The 11,489-nt window shown below is 42.1% G+C and overlaps 2 protein-coding genes across 3 annotated transcripts in view; both read left to right on the forward strand.

The window, feature by feature from the left end:
- Positions 1–11,489, forward strand: part of LOC121921898 (zinc finger protein 397-like) — a 942,727-nt gene that overhangs the window by 519,772 nt on the left and 411,466 nt on the right. The gene's annotated exons all lie outside the window — the stretch shown is intronic.
- The window catches only part of LOC121923646 (leucine-rich repeat-containing protein 52-like), a 4,161-nt gene continuing 2,315 nt past the window's right edge, over positions 9,644–11,489 (forward strand). Inside the window, exon 1 of the mRNA XM_042454280.1 lies at positions 9,644–10,208. Coding sequence (XP_042310214.1) covers positions 9,644–10,208 — 565 coding nt within the window. The remainder of the gene's footprint in view (positions 10,209–11,489) is intronic.

Consider the following 11,489-nt stretch of genomic DNA (forward strand, 5'->3'; position numbering starts at 1 on the left):
TCAGGAAATTCCTCCTAATGTTGAGGTGGAATCTCTTTTCCTGCAGCTTGCATCCATTGCTCCGGGTCCTAGTCTCTGGAGCAGCAGAAAACAAGCTCGCTCCCTCCTCAATATGACATCCCTTCAAGTATTTAAATAGGGCTATCATATCACCTCTTAACCTTCTCTTCTCCAGGCTAAACATCCCCAGCTCCCTGAGTCGTTTCTCATAGGGCAAGGTTTCCAGACCTTTCACCATTTTAGTTGCCCTCCTTTGGACACGCTCCAGTTTCTCAATGTCCTTTTTGAATTGTGGCGCCCAGAACTGGACACAATATTCCAGGTGGGGCCTGACCAGAGCAGAATATAGTAGCACTATTACTTCGCTGGATCTAGATACGATACTTCTATTGATGCAGCCTAAAATCGCATTGGCCTTGTTAGCTGCCGCATCGCACTGTTGACTCATGTTCAGCTTGTGGTCTACTTGGACTCCTAGATCCCTTTCACATGTTGTCTCCTTAAGCCAGGTGTCCCCCATCCTATATCTGTTCATTTCATTTTTTTCGCCCTAAGTGCAGTACCTTACATTTCTCCCTGTTGAAGTTCATTCTGTTAGCTCTGGCCCAGCTTTCTAGTCTATTCAGGTCATTTTGAATTTTGATCCTGTCCTTTGGAGTATTAGCTATTCCTCCTAATTTAGTGTCATCTGCAAATTTGATAAGTATTCCCCCAATTTTTTCCTCCAAGTCATTGATAAAGATGTTGAACAGTACTGGGCCCAGGACAGAGCCCTGTGGGACCCCACTGGTCACTTCTCTCCAGGATGAAAAGGTGCCACTGTTGAGCACCCTTTGGGTTCGGCCGGTCAACCAATTACAAATCCACTTAACAGTTGCCTTGTCCAGCCCACATTTTACAAGCTTGTTTGTGAGAATGTCATGGGGAACCCTGTCAAAGGCCTTACTGAAATCAAGATATACTATATCCACAGCATTCCCTTCATCTACCAAGCTGGTAATTTTATCAAAGAAAGAGATCAGATTTGTCTGGCATGACTTGTTTCTCTGAAACCCATGTTGACTTTTTGCGATTATGGCATTGCCTTCTAGATGTTCACAGACTCTCTATTTAATGATCTGCTCCAGAATCTTTCTCGGTATTGATTTCAGACTAACTAGACGATAATTGTTGGGATCCTCTTTTTTCCCCTTTTTGAAGATGGGGACAACGTTTGCCCTCCTCCAGTCTGCTGGGATCTCTCCTGTTTTGCAGGAGTTTTCAAAGATTATTGCCAATGGCTCCGATATTACATTGGCCAGTTCTTTTAATACCCTTGGATGTAGCTCATCTGGTCCTGGAGACTTTTTCATTTAGGTTAAACAGGTATTCCTGTGCTATCTCTTTACTTATTCTGTGCTGAATTTCCCCTATTCTGTCCTCTGCTCCATTATCCTCAGGTTGAGCACCCTTTGCCTTTTCTGAGAAGACTGAGGCAAAGAAAGTGTTGAGTAATTCTGCCTTTTCTCTTTCTTCTGTTAGCATTTTGCCATCTTCTGCACGCAGTGGCCCTACCATTTCCTTCTTCTTCCTTTTGCTGCGGACATATCCAAAAAAGCCCTTTTTGTTGTTCTTAACCTCTCTAGCAAGCCTGAGTTCATTCTGTGCTTTGGCGTTTCTGACCATATCTCTACACTTGCTAGCTATTTGTTTGAATTCCTCTTCGGTGATTTCCCCATTTTTCCATTTCTTATACATGTTCCGTTTAAAATTTAGCTGAGCTGAAAGTTCCTTTGTCATCCATCCTGGTTTCTTGAGACACCTCCCATTTTTCTTTCTCACTGGAACTGTTTTAATTTGTGCCTTCAGTATCTCCCTTTTGAGAAAGTCTCATCCATCTTGAACTCCCTTCTCTTTTAGTATTCCTGACCATGGGATCGCCCCCAGTATTTCTCTAAGTTTACTGAAATCCGCTCTCCTGAAATCTAGAATGCGTGTCTGACTATGCCTGGCTTCTCCTTTCCATTGTATAACAAACTCCAGGAGAACATGGTCACTTCCACCTAAGGATCCCACCATTTGCACCCCATTAACCAAGTCATCCTTGTTGGTTAGGATCAGATCTAAAATAGCTGATCCCCTTGTTGCCTCTTCCACTTTTTGGACCATGAAATTGTCTCCAAGGCAAGTGAGGAATTTACTAGACCTTGAGGATCTGGCTGAGTTTGACTTCCAACAAATTGAGGTGGAAGTTTCCCCAGTGGTCATCTACCTGGGTTGAAAGGTAAAACATCCCTGACAGAAGGTCAACCAACTTGTGTTTATATTCTTTTAATTTACTTGCCACCAATTGCCAGAATTCTGTTGAATCATTTGTATTTGCTGCCAGTTCTATTTTCGCCTACAATTGTTTATAATAAAAATTGTGCTTTTGTTCTAGCAATAACCTGTGTTTATAACTTTCAGTAAAGGGGAATGAGGACAAATAAAAAGTTGATGGCAGTAGTGCGTTAAGGAATGATATAAAGGAGATTAAATTATGAAAGATTCCTTCAAGAAAGATTCCTCTGAAGATGAACTTGCAGTTTAAGAAAGCAGAATGGAGAAGGACCCCTCAAAGCACTTGGGAGAAATAAATCTCCGGGAACAATTGGCATATCAGTAAAGCCCTTTCAAGCTGAGAAGAGAGAGCTGAGCCAGAACTAACAAAATGAATTTCAACAACGAGAAATGCAAGGTAGCACACAGGCAGAAAAAAAATGAAATGCATAGATATAGGATATATGGGTGACACCTTGCTTGGTGACAGAACATGGAAAGGGATCTAGGAGTCTTAGTGGACCACAGGCTGAACATGAGTCAACAATAGTTAAAAAGTCAATATAATTCTATGCTGCATCAATAGGAGTGTAGTGTCTGGACTGAGGGATGTAATAGTAGTACCACTCTATTTTGCTTTTGTCAGGCCTCACCTGGAATATTGTGTCCAGTTCTGAGCAACAAAATTCAAGAAGGATGTGGACAAGCTGGATGTATCCAGAGGAGAGTGACCAAAATGGAGAAAGGTCTGGAAACTATGCCCTGTGAGGCGCAGCATAGTTAAATGGATATGTTTAGTCTGAGGAAGAGAAGGTTAAGGGGTGACATGATAGCCCTGTTTAAATATTTGAAAGGATAGTGAAGATAGAGAAAGCTTTTTTCTGTTGTTCCAGAGACTAGGATACAGGGCAATGGATCATATGGATGCAAACTCCAGGAAAAGAGATTATACCGAAACATTAGGAAGAAATGCATGATGATAAAAGCTGTTTGAGAGTAGAATATGCTGCCCCAGAGGATGTTGATCCAGTCCAAACCCCCTGCCATGCAGAAACTCTCAATCAAAGCATCCCCAACAGATGGTCATTCAGCCTCTGTTTAAAGGCCTCCAAATGAGAATACACCCACACAAATGCACACATATAAGCACACACTTTTCTGTTCTCTTGCCCTAAGACTCCCATGCCTTGAGATCTGGAGGAGAGGGTCTAGAGCCTGAGACATGGGTACTATACCATGGTTCCATCCTATGGAATCCGGGGGTTTGTAGTTTGGGAAACACTAGATCTCTCTGGCTGAACATTCTAAATCCCTAATGAAACTACAAATCCCAAAATTCTAAAGGAGAGAACCATGGTCAGACATGGATTGATTCAAAGGAGCTATCCAGTGTTTACAAGTCCAAGTTGAGTCTCCTTTACCTGGAATTTTGAAATACTCCAAAAACCAATACTTTTTTCATGGGTGGTTGAGATAGTGACACCTTTGACTTTTGATGGATCAGTGTATACCAGTGTTGCCAACAAGCCCCGAAGATATATCCCCGGAATGTTTTACCAAAATCCCCAGAATTCCCCTATTATTATTATTATTATTATTATTATTATTATTATTATTATTATTCATTCAAAATCCCCAGAAAGAAATTAATGAAATTCTCCGGATTCGGGAGAATTCCCTGGAAATCGGCAACACTGGTGTATACAAACTTTGTTTCATGCACAAAATTGTTTGAAAAGACTGTTTAAAATTACCATCAGGCTGTGTATATTAGGTGTATATGAATCATAAATGAATTTTGTGTTTAGATTTGGGTCCTATCTCTATGAGATATCATTATGTACATATATGCAAATACAGATATTCTGAAATCCATTTATATATATATATATATACACACACACACACACACACACACATATATGTGTATATATATATTTGAATGAAATTCAAAACATTTATGTTCCCAATGATAGACGATATCATTCCATAGAACTAAGGAAGATGTGTTTATCACACTGAAATCTCACCTAGTAATATCCTATCATCCAATGGACGTTTCATCCATTTGATAAAATCCAATAATGCACAGTCACAGTTCCAAGGATTATGCTTCATCCCCAAAGCCTGAACATTGGGCATTTTTAAGAAGACTTTGATAGTGATGTTTACCAAGCCGCAATCGCTGACATCCAAATAGGTCAAGAAGTGGTTATTAGCAAAAGAATATCCATCGAGAAATTTAATGTAGGGATTGCCTGAAAGATTCAGCATTATCAGCCTTCTAAGTCCTGAGAAAGTGTAGGGAGAGATGGCGCTCAGTCGGTTGTAGCTGAGGTCCAGGTGGGACAGCTTGTCGATGCCCGGAAAGATGAATTCCCAGTCCATTTCTAATTCATTGTGGCTCCAATCCAAGAAGTTGATTTCATTCAGATAGCTGATTTCTAAGGGTGGGATGTTGAGAAAATGGTTTTCAGCCAGAATCAGTTGTCTGGTTGTCGGTGGCATGTTGGTTGGAATTTCGTATAAGTTCTTTCTTCGGCAGTTCACTTCCCACTTTACACAGGTGCAGATGGTTGGACAATTGGGTTCCGCCAGAAGAATCTGGATCTGGAGAAGAAAACTCACCCATAAAGCTGCAGAACAACAAACAGGATGCAAAAAAAGAGACTTCATCCTGCTGTCTCTCTTCCTTCATTCACAGGTCTCCAAATGCTGCTCCTGGATCCATCTTACTGCGTATCTCAGTGGCTGTCTCTTCCCTTTATGATATCACCCATTTGGGTCACCAAGGGAAAGGGATGTTGCTACCTTACCACACAGGGAGTGTTTTAACTGAACTTGAATACAGTGGGCCCTTGGTATCAACAACAACAACAGCAACAACAATTTTCTTACCCAACTCTCCCCATGGATCGAGGTGGGGCACAACAATAATTAAAATAAAACACATCAGTGAAAATACACATCAGTTTAAAAGGACATACATGCAATTTAAAAGGACAAGCTTTACATATCTTAAACCAATCCATACTTAAAATGTATCATTTAAAATTTACAAGTTAAAAAGCATTTTGGTAAGCCTGCCGGAAGATGATGTATGAGGTGCAGTAGGGAGGAAGTAGGAAGGAAGGGTTGTTGTTGTTTTATTTACTTATATTCCCACCTTTTCCCCAGTATAGGGACTCAAGGCGGTGTACAGCAAATTTAAAACAATGCAGTTTCAAGCAATAAAAAGCATTAAGAATGTATAAATACAACATTAATAAAACAACAATTAAACAATTTTAAAAGTTAAAACAATGTACTAAAATGTATTAAAAACTCTACACAAACCCTAAAATCTGAATTCCAAAGCATTTAAACCTTTGTCAGTCTGAAAAAGCCTGAAGCAGAAACATATTTTTATCAGCCGTTGAAAGGAGATCAGGGAGCCATCCTTGCCTCTCTAGGGAAGGAGTTCCAAAGCTTGGGAGCAGCCACCAAGAAGGCCCTCTCTCTTGTTCCCACCAAATGCACCTGAGACAGTGGTGGGACTTAGAGAAGGGCCTCTCGGGATGATCTCAACACTCTGGTGGGCTCATAAAAGGAGATATGGTCCTTCATATAGCCTGGACACAAGCCGTATAGTGTTTTATAGGTCAAAACCAGCACTTGGAGTTGATGGAAGATTTTTGCATTCGCTTTCCCCCTGCTTAGATAGATAGGGATTTCCTGCATGCAAATTCTCCCCCTCCCCCCTCATTCCAACTAACCTTGTGATTTAGGTCAATCTCAAACAAACAGAAATAACAAACAGCTTCATTTATATACCGCTTCATATCAAACTAGCAGTGTCTAAGCGGTTTACAACTGTAAGCTAATTGCCTCCAACAATCTGGGTACTCATTTTAGCGACCTCCTCGGAAGGATGCAAGTCTGAGTCAAGCTTGAGCCCTTTTGCTGGTCTTGAACTCGCAACCTTATGGTTTTGAGTGAGTGGCTGCAATACAGGCATTTAATTACTGCGTCACCAGAGCTCCTTTTAGGAGCCCTTTTAGGGAAGCTAAAATAAACATTCTGTCAAATATTTTCAACTGAACTGTTGTGTTTCCATCTTCCTCCTCTCTCAACTTTCTTTGGAAAAATAGTGAAATAAATATTTATTTTTACCTGAACTATTCAGTAGCTAGATTAGGCCTCTCTGTATATATAGACGAAAGCCATTAGTAAACTTTTGTTTGAGGTACAAGCTACTTGTGTTGCTTTTGGAGTCAGTCCCAGTTCTTAGGGAAAGCATAGGACTTTATTGTATGGTGGAAAAATGGGGGGAAATTGAGAGCCTTAAAAGGCATTTTCCCATGACATTTGGGCGATCGTGGGAAGGATTTTCCTACACATAGTGATTAAAGAGGACTTATCCTGGGAAGAACCAGGAATGCTCCAGCAACAAATCTTTCAAGGATTTCCCCATGAATGATTTGTTGCTGGAGAATTCCTGGTTCTTCCTGGGATAAGTGCTCTCTAACCACAATGTTGTGAGAAAATCTTTCCTGCGATTGCGCAAATGCCCTGGGAAAATGCCTTTTTAAACCCCTGATTTCCATCGTGTGATAGTCTCTAGTTATACAAAGGCACATTTCTGCTATTCTGCTGTTTTAAAGCTAGACCCTAACAGGCTTGGCTTTGACATTTTTGATATTTAATACTTTCATTTCCTTAAGAAAGGCTGAAGCCTTAGGAAACTAAATATTTTGCTACAATCTATAAAGCACATAGGAATGGTAAGGGCACCTATGAAAGAACTGGAAAATATACTGAGAACAGATCAGACCAGGGCTTTCCTTGGAAGTTAAGATGATCAAGTTGAAACTATCGTACTTTGGTCCCATAATAAGAAGTCATGGGTCACTAGAAAAAAAAACAATAATGCAAGGAAAGGTAGAGAGTAGAAGAAAGAGAGGAAGACCACAGACCAGATGGCTAGACTAGATCAGGAGGTTATGGGCAAAGGCTTGCAGGATCTGGGCAAGGCAAAAAAAGATTCTTAGAGATGTCACATCCATAGGGTCTCTATGAGTTGGAACCAATTCAAGGGCAGCTAACAACAACACAACAACAATAAAGCTCATGCGGATTCCCCCCCCCTGGAATTCTTGGGCTTGCTCCATTAGCCTTCACGTGTTTGCACTATGGTCCCTCATGCCTCTTCCTTTCCTGAACCTTTTCTGGCATACTACACATTAAAACACTAGCTAAACCTCCCAGACCCATGAGGGCTCTCTTGGCCAGTTCATCACATTTCTTTTCTGGTTCCCACCCACATCCCACATCTCATTCATATGGTTATCTACTATCCTTTAGGCAACATTATTTCTTCTGCCTTGTCACCCAACGACTATAGTTAAATCTGGACGTCACCTGATCTCCATACCCACAAAATTTTGCACTTCTACTGCCTTTCTCACACACAGGTCTGTCCCTGGACCATCCACATAACCCCATGCCGCTGAGGAAGTAGGCTCAGGTCTATACTGCCAGCTCCTTTCTTTCAGACTGTACAGACCAGCATCAAACCCAGCATGGGGGCAGAGTGGGGCATGGTATCTGCATGATGTATGCCCCGACTCCACCCCCATACCAGCGTGACACCGCACTCCCCAACATACAGTGGGTGGTGTCACAGAGCTTTTCTGGCACTGTGTCCAAATGATGCAGTGCCAAAGGAGCGCTGAAAAGCCCCAGTGCCTATGGTGAAAGGCCAGATTGGGCTGCTGCAGGCCAACCCTCAGGGGTGGTCTATTCAGCCCTAGTGTCATGGCCAGCCAAGATCAGCTCTCAGAGGATGAGGATGAGCCTCCTCCAGAGCAAGAGCTAATTGAGGCTACACCAGGTGGCAATCCTGCCCTGCCAGGTCCCAGCTGTACTCTTCCTGCCCCTGAGGAGGAGGCCCAACCAGGTCCTAGTGCTAGAGAGGGGCCTCCTATGGTGCAACAGCCTAGTGGTGACTCTGGGGAGGAAGCTTGCCTGGAGGTGCCTACGTTCCAAGAGAGAAGGGCTGAGAGTGTTTGCAGGCACAGATCCAAGAGGATTGCAGAGAGGCAATTAGCCAACCAGCCTCAGGTGGCATGGGGGAGAGTTTCCCTTACTTAAACTATTGAGAGCTTCACTGTTGGCCAGAGTTTATTGCATGATCCCTTGTTGTGATTGCTGCTAGCACTGGCTTCTTGTACCTTGATTCCTTGTTGCTTTGACCTTGAACCGGACCCTTGTTATCTTCTGGCTGCTTTGACCTTGGACTGTTTGGACCACTCTGTCTCCCAGTATCCTGACTTTGGCTTGGTTTTTGGATTGCTTTGACTTCTGGTATCCTGACCTTGGCTTGACTTCTCGGACTGCTCTCACGCTTACTACTTGCAAGGTCTGTGGTTTGCTTCCACTTGTTGGGCTAAGCCACTCTTATCAGCGTGTCTGTGAGTGCTGGATGCAGTCCTGTACACCTAGTCTCAAAGGTGCTACAAGATCCCTTTGCATACCTTCTTGTTGTGTGTCTTCAAGCCCTTTCTGACTTATGGCAACCATAAGGCAAACCTATCCTGGTGTGTTTTTTTTTGCAAGACTTCTTCAGAGGAGGGATTGTCTATCCCACTGAGGCTGAAAAAGTGTGACTTGCCAAGATCACATAGGCTAGGGGGTTTTCATGGCCAAATAGGGATCTCAACCTTGGTCTCCTAGTCCAACACTCAAACCACTGCATCACACTGACTAATTCTAGTTGCAAACCTACACATCCCAGGATTCCTCACCATGCAGCCATCACAGCTGAAGTGGTATCTGCTGTATCTGTGTTATGTGAAAGATAGTGGACATTTTTTACAAAGGCTATTAAAGAAAAGAGTGGAAAATAAGCCTCTAAAAAATGGCCACTTGTTATGAAGGCCTGTAAACACATCGGCCCCATAGAGACAGGCCAAAATAAAGCTACTTTGGAGGTATGCTGTTTAAATGATGTATGTGTCCTAAGAGTCCGGAAGCCGCACCAAAGCCACACTCCATTCCTTAGGACCCTTGGTGGGGCTTCTGGATTCTTAGGACGCATGCATCATTTAAACAGCATACCTCCAAAGTGACCCAAAGCAGCTTTATTTTGCCCTGTCTGTACAGGCCCCTTATTGTTTCTACCTTGTGGGCTAAGTGGATGATATCATAAAGAAGACAGCCACCAAGGTGACCTAGTGTTGGTCCAGCAGGAGCATTTGAGATCCCTCTCATGAAGAAAAGAGATATGGGGCCTCCAGCTCTAGCTACATTTAGTGGCCCTCCACCTTTATGGGTTGGTTTTCTCCTGGCCGTACAGTGGGTAGAGATGGGCTTCGGTTGTCGCACTGGCTGCATCTGTGAAAAATGGAAGTACAATTGCACCAACGCAGGCTTGAGAGACGTTCCATCTGAACTCCCACCTATTACCCGGGAGCTCATCTTGATTAAAAACCATATCAGGATATTGCCACCCTTAGAGATGACCTGTCTCAATGAACTGGTCTACCTGGATTGCAGCCACAATGAGATCTTCATCAACCGGGAGTACAAGTTTCCTTGGATGGAAAAGCTGACGTACCTGGACTTGAGTTTCAACAAAATAATGTATGTGAGCACCTGGACGTTCTCCAGGCTGACCGTTCTGTTGTTCCTGAATATCTCCCACAATCCATACCTGACGACGGTTGTGGAACAATCCTTCACTTTCAATCACTTGTTGAGATACGTGGATATCAGTGCCTGTAATGTGAGCTACCTTAGCCCTAATCTTTTCCGAGATCAGCATAACCTTCATACTTTGGGGTTAATAGGTAACCCCTTTCAATGTGACTGTGAATTATTAGAATTTATCAACTGGCTGCTGAAACCAAAAGTGAACTGGCAAATATTAGGTGAGGCTTTTTTCTTTGTGACCTATGGGATGGCTTTGTCTCCCTTGAGTCACTCTCCTGTTTCTGAATCTGATAAGTTGCTGGATTTTTAAAATGTTTTTTTAACATTTGTTAAAATCATTATTAAGTTTTTATTAAACCAAATAAAATATTAACATAAAGCAAGTAGAAACAGAAAAAAGGAGTAAAAATAATATAAATATAAACATTTGTATCACTCGTCAAGTCTTCACTTTATTAATAACCGTCCCACCAAGGTATACTCCTTTCCTAAATTTTACTTATATCAAATCTCTTCCTAACTATGTATAAATCTCTATGGCTTATTGCAGTGATGGTGAACCTATGGCACATGTGCCAGAAGTGGCACTCAGAGCCCTCTCTGTGGGCACACATGCTGTCGCCCTAGAACAGAGTTTGCCAGAGTTTCTTACTAGAAAGCCAGAGAGACGTGGCACTTCACAATTAAGTGGGGTCTGGGTTGCAGTTTTGGCACTCGGTCTATAAAAGGTTCACCATCACTGGCTTATCGTAAATCTTATCTATTTCTTTTTACAGAAAAAAAAGGAAACTAAGGTGTTCAGTCTATTATAATAGTCTTATCTCTTCATCTCTCTTTCTGGTATTTTATAACTAGTCTCCACTGTTCCTCAAATTTCTTTAGTTGAGTTTTCTTTAATAATGCTTGTTAATTTATCCCTTTGCATCATCTCCATCAATTTAATTGACCACTTGTTGTGTGTCGGTATAGTTTGGATTTTCCATTAATTTGCATAAAGAATCCTTGCCGCAGTGACCATGTATATTTTTAATGCTTCCCTTCTGAATTTTTATCTGTTATGTATAATAAGCAAAATTCCAGTTTCATTTCTATGTTTATGTTTAGTATTTTAATATAGTAATCATATTGTGTAATCTCATCCAGCATTTCTTGGCTCCCTTACAAGACTACCACATGGGATAGAAAGTTTCATGGTGTTCCTTGCATTTCCCAATTTCATGGGATTTCCCCCCCCCCCCCCCCCGGTGATCATTGTTGTCTGCCTTCCAGTTGCTTCTCTCTAAAGCGAATGTGTCATCAGGGAGCAGGTTCTGGGCAAGATTTCTTCCCCTGTGGTTGGGAGAACATGACATGTCCAAGGGAGTTTTCATGGCTGAGCAAGGATTCAGACCCTGCTCTCCCTGGAGCCTTGGTCCAATATTCAAACTTCCCAGGAGATTACCACACTTGGCTCTTTTCCAGCACAATTCTGCCATTATCCCATTTTCTGCCAATATCAA

The sequence above is a fragment of the Sceloporus undulatus genome, chromosome 2, assembly GCF_019175285.1.
Source record: "Sceloporus undulatus isolate JIND9_A2432 ecotype Alabama chromosome 2, SceUnd_v1.1, whole genome shotgun sequence".
Classification (NCBI taxonomy): domain Eukaryota; kingdom Metazoa; phylum Chordata; class Lepidosauria; order Squamata; family Phrynosomatidae; genus Sceloporus; species Sceloporus undulatus.